The 14,124-nt window shown below is 40.1% G+C and overlaps 1 protein-coding gene across 1 annotated transcript in view; it reads right to left on the reverse strand.

Annotated features, from left to right (window-relative positions):
• The window catches only part of LOC129701451 (slit homolog 3 protein-like), a 561,975-nt gene that overhangs the window by 458,872 nt on the left and 88,979 nt on the right, over positions 1 to 14,124 (reverse strand). The window contains exon 4 of the mRNA XM_055642634.1: positions 12,494 to 12,565. Within this exon, the coding sequence (XP_055498609.1) occupies positions 12,494 to 12,565 (72 nt within the window). The remainder of the gene's footprint in view (positions 1 to 12,493; positions 12,566 to 14,124) is intronic.

Genomic DNA, 14,124 nt, shown 5'->3' on the forward strand with positions numbered 1-14,124 from the left:
GTGGTAAAACATATGAAAACAATCAGAAATAGAATTCCAATTTCAGATTTACAGAGTTTTGAAGTGAAATAAAAAACAGATTACTTGATGCGATGGTCAGTCCACCATTTGACTGTAACTAAAATGGAAGGGAGTTTAAAAATTACAGCTAGCAAAAGAGTTCAGAGGTCAAGAAGATTGGGAAGATTTCTCTTTGTTCTCAAGTTGCTTTCTCTGGAGTGATTCAAGCAATATTCTGTGTGAGAAGGTCATCACTGGATCAGGAAGCAGACATTTGATCCCCAAAGCAGCCCTCAGCACAATCTGCCCAGCTCCGTGAGGTGTTCCCAGTGTTGCCTTTGCTCCTTCCTAGTAAGGAAATTTGAATCACACCTTCTGCTGGGGTCTCCCCGGATTGGACACGAGGAAGGTTTATATCCAAGCATTTTCTTACATGTACCTCCATTGCAACAGGCCAGAAGGAGAAATCGAAGGACTGAGCAAAGACCAGCATTTATTTTATATTTTATAATGCAATATGTTATTAACTCTATTTTCACTTGGTTTGAACTCTCCTTGTTCCTGAGATTGCAGTGAAGTGAAGCTCATTAATGAAAGTCAGCAGTGGCTTCCAGTATGGTCTAGCGTCATGAAGGAGCTGGGCATTACCATTGACTTCAATACCTTGGAGTTCAGCTAGGGCTGAAGATCATACAGCATAGACAAGAGGCCTTCTGTCCATCATCTCTATGTTGACCCATCCATGTTTGTCCCATTTACCAGAACCTTTGATCCATAGCCTTCTATGGCTTGGCAATACAAATCCTTGTTTGGACACTTATTAAATGTTGTGAGAGTCTCTGCCTCCTCTACAATTTTGACAATGTGTTGCAGCTCGCAACTGCTGGGTTAAAAAGAAACTCAGATATATTTTTATCCTTTGTCTTTTTACCTTAAATCTATGCCCTTTAGAACTTTAGACACTTCTGCTAAGGGGAAAATATTCTTAATCTTGGCCCCATCTACACCCTTGGGAAATTGGTATGAAAGGAAGGTAGGGTGCTAGGAAACCAAAATCTGGCCAAATGCAAACTCTGGCCAAATGGAAAGAGAATAAGTACAAACATTTCAGCTCAATGACCAGTCATCAGAAAAGTAATGATCCTCTCTCACTCTCACTCACACTCTCTCGCTTGTTATCTCTCATTCTCACTGTTCCTCTCCCTCTCGTTCCTTCTTTGAGTGAAGAAATTATGTTATGAATGTGACCCTGGTCCTGGATTCATTAGCAAGAGGAAGCATCTTCCATGCATCTACCTTATCCTGCCATTTAAAAATGTTGGATGTCCCTATGAGATCTGCTCTCATTCCTCTGAGCTCTGCAGAATGTCACCACAATCCATTCCACCCCTGTAGTCAGTCTAATGAATCTTCACTGAACTCAGTGTGAAAGATGTATTTTCTTAGGTAAGAAGACAAAAACTATAAATAATCCTCCACCAAGACTTTACAATTGCAGTAAAACTTCTTTACCCCTGCATTCAATTCCATAAATAAGATTAACATTTGCCTTCATAATTATTTGCAGCACCTCCTTATAGACTTTCCGCGACTTGTGTACAAGCACCACTGTGTCCCTTTGAACATCAGCACTACCCAGTTCTTCACCATTTAACAAACATTCTGCTTTTATGTGCTGCATATCAAAGCCAAACTTCAGACGGAGCCTGGTTTTAATCATTAGCAATTATACATCAACTTCCTTCCTATTTTGCAAATAACGAGTTCCTGCAAAATCATTTCATTATTGGTATATTAGTTCTGCATGAACTTATGTTGAAAGAGCAAAATGATCACTCATCAAAGATCTAGAATAGTTTGTTAAGTGCATGAGACCTTTCCCCAAACTCAATGGATTCATGTTTCCCCAGACGTGGGTCTAAATACATATCTGCTACAGAGGCTATTGCTGCAAATGTAGCTACGCACTTTGCACTGGAATAACACTCAGCATGCACCAAAATTCTTCACTTATCCTTGACTGAGCAGAAGATAACGAGAAAGCAGGAGGCTGAAAGATATAACAGAGGACAGGACGAAGTTGGCAAAACCAGAGGATTTGGAGTAAGAGTTCCAGAGAAGAATATAATAGTAAAATAAAAATCAAATAAAAAACAGAGTGCAAAAACTAGTGAAGAACACTGGGCCATTTCTCCAAATAAATGAAGGGTAGAGATGAATTGTTGATGAATTATAGAATTATCCATTGCATGGATAATTACTGGAATGTCAATTTCAGATGTTGATTTTACTATTGATTTTATTATTTACACTTCTGCTGGACATCATGTGTGTCCAATTACCGACCCTTTTTTAACTTGCATTCAATCTGTCCTGCCTTTCAACCCACCATAGAATATTCTTTTGCTCCTTCCCCTGCCTTCTTTCCCTGCATCATGTAGGGTGGCATGGTGACGTAGTGGTAGAGATACTGCCTTACAGCGCCAGAGACCTGGGTTCGATCCCGACTATGGGTGGTGCCTGCATGGAGTTTGTACGTCCTTCCTGAGGCCTATGTGGGTTTTCTCCAAGATCTTCGGTTTCCTCTCACACTCCAAAGATGTAGGTTAATTGATATGGTATAAATGTAATTTGTACTTAGTGTGTGAGGATAGTATTAGTGTACGGGGATGGCGGGTCGGCGTGGACTCAGTGGGCTGAAGGTCCTGTTTCCGCACTGTATCTGGAAACAAAATAAATCTGAAAACTTGATAAATCCATAGATTTGAGTTTTCTTTTATCATACAAGGTCATTGAGTCTTTCCATTTCTGCAGCTGCTACGACATGAGAAAGGCCAGCATATCCTGCCTTTACTTCATATTTCCTGTATCCACAGTATTTTCCTTTTGTGTTTCTGAAATATTGCAGTGAGGAAAAAGCATTAACGGAGGGTCATTACAGTGAGGATCTTAATGGGATGTTTGAAAGGGCTGGCGAGGTGGACTTATGATCATCTCTTGTCCAAAAAAATCCGTTAGGTCAGAAAGTCTTTGTTGCAATTCATGGAATTAGTGAGTGTGCATTTTAATAATTTAAAAGTTTAATTCAATTAAGGGGCTACACATTTTATCATTAATTCTTTGAGGAGCACAGAACAATGGTATTCTGGTAGGGTAGCCAGAATTAAATAGAACCATGGTAAAGGAAATGAAAATGCACCAAGATAATATAGTCACTCATCTGTAATTAAGAATAACTTCCATTAACCAGCGCTAGGTTTTGCATTGAATATTCTCTATTCTTTAAGGCAGCACTAAAACTGACAATTAATTACCAGACAAGTGTGCAGCCAGGATTGTCTGATAATTTGTTGTGCTGCAGCACACCCACTGCATTTACACTTTCAATCAAGATTGATTCTGCTGACTTGAGATGTGGTGACAGTGTGGACAAACAAATAACCAGACCTGCCTTCTTCCCTTCCCTTGCAAACACTTTTATCTCTAGGCCACAAGATGCAAGGCTGTGCAGATCTGTGCAGATAGAAACATAGAAACATGGAAATTAGGTGCAGGAGTAGGCCATTCGGCCCTTCGAGCCTGCACCGCCATTCAATATGATCATGGCTGATCATCCAACTCAGTATCCCGTACCTGCCTTCTCTCCATACCCCTGATCCCCTTAGCCACAAGGGCCACATCTAACTCCCTCTTAAATATAGCCAATGAACTGGCCTCAACTACCCTCTGTGGCAGAGAGTTCCACAGATTCACCACTCTCTGTGTGAAAAAAGTTCTTCTCATCTCGGTTTTAAAGGATTTCCCCCTTATCCTTATGTGCTTGCTTGGATTAAAACAACTGAAAGGCTCTCCCTGGCAATTAACTTTGGCCATGAATTTGCAAGCAATAAAACGAGTAGAAAATGCATGCACTGAGAAAGGGTGAAAGTCTTAAAATGTGCCTTGTATCTAACATATAATCACCGCAAGAGAAATTATAATACATTTAAAATAAGTAATTATTCTTCATTTCTTATTCCAGTTGGCACAATCTTGATGATGAGCTGGGTCACACACAATGCACATGGTGATTGTGACAAACGTAGCTGATGACGAGCAAATCTGCGGGTGAGTCAGGTTCAGGTTGGCTGCTGTTCAGTCTCATTTCATCATGCTTACATCCTCAGATGCTTGAAAGCGCACACCACCAGACTTATTCCCCCTCAATAACAGATTATTCTCCCTCTGTTGTCAGACTTCTGAATGTTTATGTTCATAAGTGATAATAACGCCATAATCGCTGATACCCGTATTAATCAAAAACCTATGCCTTAAAAATATCCATTGACTTGGCCTATGCAGCCTTCTGTGGCAGTGAATTCCACAGATTCAACACCCTCTGACTAAAGAATGGTCCTTACAGAAATTAGGATACAGTCAGATTCTCCTCTACCTCATTGCAGACATCGGATTTTTTCTCTGGAACAGTTGTGCTGTAATGCTGAGAACTATATAATGCACTCGGTATATTTTCCATTATTCTACCTATTGTACTTGAGCTTGGCTTGAATGCATTTAAGTTTTGTATTGACAGATTTTGATCGGATAGTATGCAAAACAAACCTAGGTACACATGACAATAATAAGCCTAAACCAAAACCTCATTGAGATTACTTCTCCCTTTCTGGCAGTACCTCGACTTGCTTTCCTTGTAGTTTTACGGCTTCTGGGGTGCCCCATGCTTCCTATGGAAGATCTGCAGACTCAGCAACTGATACGGCTAAATTGCTTGAAGGGGGATTTACTCCTGCTGTAATGGTACGAGGTGCTTAAATGTCTGTGCAGACGCTCCTTCTACATTTGGATTGGTCACAGCTATGGATTCCATAGATCGATTAAGTTGTCACGGTGTTTTTCAAGGATACCGAGGGTAGTTGTTAAATGCATTTTACTTGGCGATATTCAGAGCAGGGTCCTTGCTTTAGTTGTTTGGTGTTGAGCACATTGATATGGATCTACTCTCAGAACTGTTTGGACCTTTGATGCAGCAGATATTACCCCAGGAGCAAACATCAATGTTACCCCTTTCATGCCTCCCCTTTTACTTAATTCCCACCTTCCAATGCGATCAGTCAGTGAATGTCGAGAATCATGCAGACCAGAAAGATCCAGGCCACTTTTGAGTTTTCCAGCTTTGTAAGTTGACGGTCACTGGTTAAAGTCCCTCTGCAGGCTTTAGTACATAATCCTCTCCAACAATCCAGTAAGGCACAAGGCAACACTGAGGGCCATTGCACAGGCTTACCATATGTCCTCTCAATTGGATACAAAAGATTGCAAACTAAGGAATTCTCCTTGGTGTACAGGCCAATGCTTAATCTCTCAGTCCTACATTACTGATTAAGATCATCCAAATTACTGCTTGCGAGTCCTTGATTTGTGCAAATTGATTGCCATGTTTCCGACATCACCTCTGTGGACTATAATTCAATATGTATTTCACGAGCTGATAAAGAACTTGGGAACTTTCAAAAAACATGATTGCTAAACATTTAACAGAGCCCATCTGCTCACCGGGTTGTGAGCAAAAGGCTTCGCAGCAGCAACCTCCATACGGTGAGGACAGAGGCTGCAGGCTACACGGTGGTGTGTGGCTGTCATTGTTTCTTGTAAATGCTCTTGAACTCCATATAATACTTTTCAACCCGTGTCACTGACCACAGGCTTGTAGCAGAGGGGCCTCACATCATTTGTGGAACTCTTGATTATTCCCTAACACAGCACACATGCATCCCCGAGGGAGGCTGTTGTTTTCTCCTTTTGCCCGAGCTCCCCTAGGCTATAGCAAGAGCATAGGAGGCAGATTTAAATGTTCTCGTGTACAGCTGAACTATTACCTTCAGCTCGTATCCTTCCATTGGTTCAGACGTTTTCAGAACATAATTTCTTCTCTTCTACATTCAAACCCTACATAATTTTAAGACAGTTGACGTAATTCACAGTGTTGTGCGATTTCCAGCTTAAAGTGGATATATCAAAGAATTAAATGGCATTTCACATTTTCATGGTTGATCTTTTATCAAAGGCTGCTTGTCCGAGCTGTTAGTTGCAGACTTCTGTTCCCAGTGCCCCATCTCCATCTCCTACCTTATCTGAAATATCATAACCCACCCCTCTATGCACAGATGCTGCTTCTTCTTGTAGAGGGTAGTAAATCACTGGAATCCTATAACCTGTGGGTTGGTCTAGGCTATATATTTGAGATACAAGAATCTTGAGCAAGCACGAAGTACTAGAGGAGCTCAATGGGTCAAGTAGCATCTATTTAGGAAATGGACAGATGATGTTTTGGGTCAGGACCCTTACTCAGACTGATCAAGACCAGATTGTTGAAGGGATTTAAAGAGTAAGTAGATAGTTTTTAAACGATCATGGAAGTGAGAACTATATCAAGGTGGCACAAGAGAGAAGTTAAGGCCTTGGGCAGATTGGTCCTGATCCTGTTGAACGGCAGGATAGCCGAGGGGGCTGAGTGGCCTCTTCCTGCTCCTATTTATTTATAGGAAGAAGGGTCTCGACCCAAAACGTCACCCATTCCTTCTCTCCAGAGTTGCAGCCTGTCCCGCTGAGTTACTCCAGCATTTTGTGTCTATCTCGGATTTATTTATGCTTTTTTCTGAGTCCACTAACAATCTCTATTCTAACTCCTTTGCCATGTAAAGAGACATCTCTCACTCACACATTGACGTCAGTTACTGAGCACTGCCTTTTACCACTCCCTGTCCTCATCACATTCCCCAGCCACACCCAACCCTCGTCAATGCATTGAATCCCTCTTCCCATTACCACAAGTTGTTAACACAGCCACTCTTTCCCTTGCTTTCCCAGTCACAGAACTACTCCCTTAACAGATACCCATCCCTAGCGCGAAGACACAGTTTCTCCCTCATGTACCCAAGTTTTGCTTCCCCTTGTCTGTTTCTCACTAACATATTCTCACACCACCAGATTCTCACTCACATCAGGGAAACTGTTTCTCTCATACAGTATATATTATTGGTTAATACAAACTATTTCTCCTTCCCATATCAGTCTAATTCAGTTTAGTTTAGACATACTCCACTGGAAATTGATCCTTCAGCCCATTTAGGCACACCGACACGATCCTACATACACGAGGGACAGTTTACAAGTTTACCAAGCCAAATAACATACAAACTTGTCTTTATAGTGTGGGAGGAAAGCGGAGCTCCCAGACAAAACCCACGCAGGTCATGGGGAGAATGTACATGCTCCATACAGAGAGCACCCATAGTCAGGATCGAACGCGGGTCTCTGATGCTGTACGGCAGCACCTTTCCCACTGCACTACCACACTGACATGTCTGTGCCAACCAGGAATGGTTCCAACAGACTTTGTTCCCCTCCCTCAGTTCTTATAGGTGACTCTTTGCTCTCAATTGACTGTCCACCCAACGATAGTAGGAATATGGTACATTTAAAGACGCATTGCAATGAGAGAAGGGTCACATAAGCTCCAACATTCCAAACTCAGCAACCAAGCCTGGTGCATTGAAAGCAATTCCAGGCACCAATGTTTAAGTAAATAAATAAATAAAAGGTTTGTACTTGTGCAAGTAAAATAACTTACTCTCATCTTCTGAACCATAAAAAAGTGCAAAAGGAAGTGGATGTCAGAATACAAACCAAATGCTACCTCATTAACAAGCCCATAACTATTCCAGGCTTCTAAGCAATCACTGAACTCACATTTGAGGTGATTAATCAATTGAAGGCCTAGAGGCCTGGTCAGGATAAATTATCCAGCGAAAGGGAAATGATATCCAGGGATTACGATACGCTGGAGATGAGATTCCTTGTGCAGCTTCAAATGGAATCAGTCTGCCCCACAAATATGGAGCTTCAGCAAGCTGTAATTTTTAAACAAATCCAGATCATCCAATAATCTATGTAGACTATCTGATCCTATAAAGGTTTTATTCCTTATGTTAAAAAGAAAAAGGAGAAAAAAAACATTCTGGAAAGAGCCAAGCGATGCCTGGATTCCGATGAGAAGCAGATTGTTCACGACAACCACACAGCTTTGCTTTCAATCACTGTGCTGACAAGTGCACCTCAGATGAAAGATGGAGTCACAACCTGAGGTTTCTATGGCTCCTTTTGGGAGCTGCTTTATTGATCTATCAACTGCGCAAAATTCTTTTGAACCTCAATAGTGAAAACCTTATTGTTTCAAGAAATCGCACACATAGCAGTTTCAAATGATGGGGGAATAATAACCATCACACTTTATAGATTTAAGCTAGATATGATTTCATTAGGGAGTCATGTAGAGACACATGGCTTGGCTACTTACAGGAGGTGCTAAACTGGTTTATTCCAGTGAGAATACCAGCTCTTCAAATAATGCCATTGACATGCTGTAAAGGTATTTGTTATCCTAGCATTTAATGTTATTGTTGCTTTATTACATCGGATTCCATCTGGCCTCCTGCAGGAACATTATAACCTTTGATTATTTTTATACCTCAGCATTACATTTCCCCCTCCCTCAGTCACTGGTATAATTCAGGTGTGTGTTTATTCTTGCCTATCCATTTTCTAATTGTTCTTGCACATTTTGTGAGGGAGATTGCCAGTTTTTGGCAAACTTTTCATTATACTTCTACTGACCAGAAGCCAGGGATCGTCTTTTTGACCAGAAGCCAGGGATCGTCAGCTTTTTGTGTTCAAACTCACGTGGCCCAGAGGATAGTTAATATCGTGCCTATTTGAATATTTCTGATGACACAGAAAGAGGTTGTTCAGGCCTTTGCCAGCTTGCAGAGTAACCCCATTAGTTGCACCCACTCACCGTTCTCTCTCCCACCACCCACAACCCATAACCGAGCGGTCAGCACATCTTTGGGATCTCGGAAGAAGTCGGAGCATCCTTGGGAAACCCTGCACTCCCAGATCCTTCTGCTCTCCAACACTCCCCAGAGCCCTGTCATTCACTGTGTAGGTCCTGCCCTAGTTTAACTTTCCGAAATGCAACACCCCCACTTAGCTGCATTAAACTTCATTAACCATTCCTCAGCCCACATGCCCTTCTGATCAAGATCCTGCTGTAAATTTTGGTAACCATCTTCACCATCTATGATACCACCCACTTTCATGTCATCTGCAAAATTACTAATCATCCCGTCTACATTCTCATCCTCACCCTCTGCCTCCTCTCATGAAGCCAATTCTCTTTCCAGTCAGCTAGCTCGCCCTGGATTCCATATAATCTAACTTCCAGAGCAGCCTACCATGTGAATGCTTTCTCATTGCAAATAATCAGTCATCATGCAGTGACTTATCCTGTTTTAATAACACACGATAACATTGAATAGAAAATAGTAAAGTCAGAGAAAGTGTGAGCAAGTGTATCATGTGCATACTTTTCTGTACCCATGTCCAATATATGTGTTTCTTCAAACACGCAGATTGGAGATGCCCCTATACCAATGCAAATATCCACCAGTAGCATCTTTCTAAAGCATGAGTCTCACTAGCGATCTGCCAGGACAGGTCATTAGAATAGAACACAGTGAATGGTTACTATTGCTGTGGAGGGGATGTTTCATGTTGATTTCTATAGTGTACTGTTCTGTGTCTTTTTTTTCTTTTTTTCTCTTTTTTGTTTTGTATGGATTTATTGACATTTGATCTGTTCAATTAATTTAATCAATCTCTGTAAAGCACTTTGGTTCAAATATTGGTTTTGTTGAAAAGTGCTATATAAATAAACATTATTATTATTATTATTATTGATGAACAGGGCAAACCCACATGTCAAACTTGGATCAGGATTGTGTAAAACAGCTAGACGTTTGTTTTAACCACTGAAGTCTGATGGTCCCACCATAAAACAAAGAAATAATGGAGGCAACGTATTTAGTTTAACAAACAAGGTTTCTATTGAGAATATTTGGCTGCAGTACTAATCAAAAGTCAAACAAGTTATAAACCCCAACAATAAATCTGAGCAAATCAGCCAAGCCATCACTATTACTAGAATCAGGTACAGAATAGAGAAGCCACGAGAGTCAGCATAACAGCAGGTGGGGATAACTGAGGTGTAGCTTCACCCTCGCAGGGTACTCCCCAGCGATCAAGCACAGCAGTTTGAGGTGCTTGTAAGATCACCGAGTCTCCATTTCCAGATCAAAGCGCCAACAGTTAAGGAAAATATTCAAACCTAGATTATGACGTTTTAATATGGATTCAGCATAAAAACAAGTGTTAGGGCAAAATTAGGGAAGTTATAGGTTGTTCAATCAGAAGCTAGCCTTGTTGCAAGTGGCTGAGCCATTATTTCTCTTTCCCTTTTTAATTATATTTTAGAACAAGCAGTAAATCCTGCTAAGTAGATACATGGGGGACTGAACACACTGCTGCCAGAAGCATTCCTCCAACAATTTCCAGGAGGTTTAAAGAGTGGCCAGGTAGTAACTCTTGCTCTAATTTTTTATTTCCTTTCCAAAGGAGAAAGTTGGGCCTCAGCTTGGCACCTTCCCATCTTGCCCTGGCCATGACAGGAACAGGGAGCATTGCAAGGTTAGTTCCTTGGGCAGTTGCCATAACTTTCTGTTCCAACAAGCAACTGATAGTAACAACTTTGTAATACATTGGTGAAGATTTTCCTGGTTCTGCGATTCCTCCAAGAACGATGTACTGACATTAGAAAAATGTTGTGAAGAATCTCAAATAAAAATAGAAAATGACCCTACCTCAGAATTTTGAACTAAAATGTTAATTTGCTTTCCCTTTCCGCAGATGCTGTCTGACCTGCTGAATTTTCTGGGGGGGGTTCATTCATTTACATGTCAACTTTAATGTGAAAGTAGCCCAAGGAATTAAGGGTGAATGCTTGGAGAAAATAGAAATGGGCACAGAAACAAACACGGAGATATTATAAAAACAAAGAGCTTGGTCAAACAGGGTTAGGATTTTATTTTTGCAATATACAGAATCATAAAAATGGGTATTTACCAATATATGATTGGACATACGAGAACTTCAAATAATCTATTTTCTGCATCCAATAGAGTTTAGAAGAATGAAAGGACACTTCATTGAAACATAAGATCCTGAGGGGTCTTGACAGGGTGGATGTAGAGATAATGTCTTCTCTTGTGGGAGAACAGAAAACTAAGAGGGTCACCCAATGTAGGTGAATCTTTTTCTTGCGGACTCTCCGAGATTTGAAACTCTCTTCCTCAACAGTAGTAACAGAAGAGCTTTTGAATGTTTTTAAAGGAGAGGTAGATAGATTCTTGATGAGGAAAGAGGTATAAGTTTCCTGAGGGTGTGTGACTATGTGGAGTTGAGGATACAATCAGATGTCCCAGGATCCCTGGACAGATTTGAGATGTTACTCTGAATGCATGTTCACTAACTGCTAAATCAAAATATTTGGGCAATGATGCATGTGTTATTGATAATGCTTTCCTCAGCTCTGCACCTTCAAGGACTGTAAAGTTTCATTAACTACCTCCCATGACAGGAAAAGCAAGGGCACCCAGCAAATGAATAACGCAGAAAAATTCAATAGAAATTAGAGAGAAAATCCTCATCTAGAATATGTCCTATTGGTGCCTGGGAGCTTGTAAAAAGGATTTGGTTAATCTGTTAACAACCTTGTCACTACAGAAGGTGCTATGTTTTAAACATAATTACAGAAAACAAAAAGCAATTGTCAGCACTGGTAGCATGCCCTACCCAGCTTAATTGGGTGGTCCTCTGCCAATAAGGAAAGCAGTTGACATTGTGCCAGCTTGTAAAATTCTGCTTCACATGCAGTAGCTGTAATCTACATTTGGTATAAATCAAGTAAAAGGAACCCAAGTAAGACAAAGAATCACTCTTAGCCCTCCTGAATAGAAAAAAAACCAAATTAATTAACGAATATCTCCAAGACAGTCAGTTGTCACTTGCTGAAGGAGAATCCGAAAAGGCATTCATGACTTTAGTCACCTTGTTAGCAAAGAAAAAAAGGACCAATACATTTGCAAGACATGATTGCAGGAGGAAAGTCCATTTAGCCTAACTCAAGAATACATATTTTAATTGCTCACAAATAAAACTACTACGCAACATTGTTTCAGGGAGTGGTTGATTTGGTATTTAAAATATATTCATACACATGGCATTGAAACGAGTGAACAGAAACTTGTTCTTCAAAATTTACAAAATAATATCCTGAACATTCTTGAAACATCCAGGTCAAGTCAATAATGCAAACAAACTCTTTTTTGATTGGATAATTACTCAAACAAGTTGAGTGAGCAGTTTTTCCTAATTAGATGACAGGTCAACCAACTCAAACAAACAAGGCATTGATTGATCAATTGAACAGAAACATTGCAGACATTTTTTTTCCCAGTACACAGCCATTTTGTCAATTAAATTGATTCAAAGTACAATTTCTTTTGGAAAGGGAAGGATGAACATTTTTGTTACTCACAGTCGGGAGAGCTTTGGGGTGCCTTGGAAGAGCAGTTCAGGAAGGACCTGAAGTTTATTCTTGTTGAGTCGCCTGGTAAAGAAATGTAGAACAAAAACAATCAATATATTGATCTGAGATGTTTGAAGATCAAGTTTACAAGTGACAAGATCCAATAATTTCACTACTCCACCTTCCAAATACAGAACTTCCCAACATCTGCCAATATGATGTTGTTGTTGCTTATTCTGATAAATCTTTAAAAAATATAGTTTTGTAGTGTGATCTGGATTCTGCTAAAGTCAACTTAAATACGTGAAGTGAAGCATACTCTGCAATACACCAAACTGACATAAGTTTACAAGTTAGTGCATTATCCGATCGCCTTATATACAAGTTAATCAATCCAGGTAGGTTGCCCAGAATCCATAAAACATTGTACTCTGGAAAGTGCCCTAGAATGCTCTACTTTGTTAAATACTCACAATATAGAGGTGACACAGTGGATTACAGAATATTTTATACCATACTGAATCCAAGTTTATTATGCAATGTACTCTATGCAGTGCAGTAAAGTGAATCAGAAACTTGTTATTCATTAGCAATTACAAATGCTTTGCTTATTTCTCAGAAGTGACATTTTGTGTTGCGATAACTAGCAGAGCTGCCTCCTCACAGTTCTAGTGTTGGATTAGTGTAAATGGGTGTATGGAGGCTGGCATAGTCTTTGTTGGCTCAAGGGCCTGTTTCTGTACCGTGTGACTCTTCAATACTTTGCGAATTCGGAATCCAAGAGTTCGACTGCGGTGAAAGTGCCACAAACAGAGTTCAGCTCACACGGTTGCAGTTTAGCAAACTTTACACTTAAAAATACACCAAATAGACACGTTCACACTATATGTAATTAAAATCAGCAGGAATGCAATCAGCAGTAGAGGGTGCTGTTAATAAGCTTCACAACTTGAAGCAACTTGAAACAGTGGGTTATCAGTGGCATGAGCAGAAAGAACTAAGCAGCATTACATTTCTGACTGTACCTTTGTTGATGTTAACCAAGTTCCGCCACATTATTAGGCCACTATTATGAGTAAAAGATGCAAAATTCTGCCAAGCTATGTCAAAATGATTTACCATTTCAGCAAACATATTGACGGAAAATATATCAATTCCCATAAGAATTATACATACCGTTATTGAAATGAAAGAACTAGTAAGTGATCATATTTCCGAAGCAGCAGATTGCATTGGTTTTTTGAGTTGTTATTTGAAATTAATATTATCAAAAAATGTATTGAGTTTCTCAAATTCCCAAGACAATGCCAACTAAAGCTTCTTGAATCAAAAAATACACGATTGTGCTTTACTTTTCCATGATAATTATATCCAAATGAATTTGTTACATTCATGTGTTATATTCTCTCGCTGGAAGCTGCACAATAGAATAAGTTGCCCTTTTACCTATGTCCCATATAAAACTACTGTAAAACATTGTCCTTAATATGTAAAGGGTTATCTTTTCACTGGTGTCCCTGCCATTTTTCCCTGTGTTTCTCTACCATCTTGTGAACACATTTTGCATTGCCCCAAACAAATGTGAATTCAGAGAGCAATATTCTCTTGTGTGCATGGCCTTTCAGTATTAAAGCTCTCTG

The sequence above is a fragment of the Leucoraja erinacea genome, chromosome 11 (genome assembly GCF_028641065.1).
Source record: "Leucoraja erinacea ecotype New England chromosome 11, Leri_hhj_1, whole genome shotgun sequence".
NCBI classification, from domain to species: domain Eukaryota; kingdom Metazoa; phylum Chordata; class Chondrichthyes; order Rajiformes; family Rajidae; genus Leucoraja; species Leucoraja erinaceus.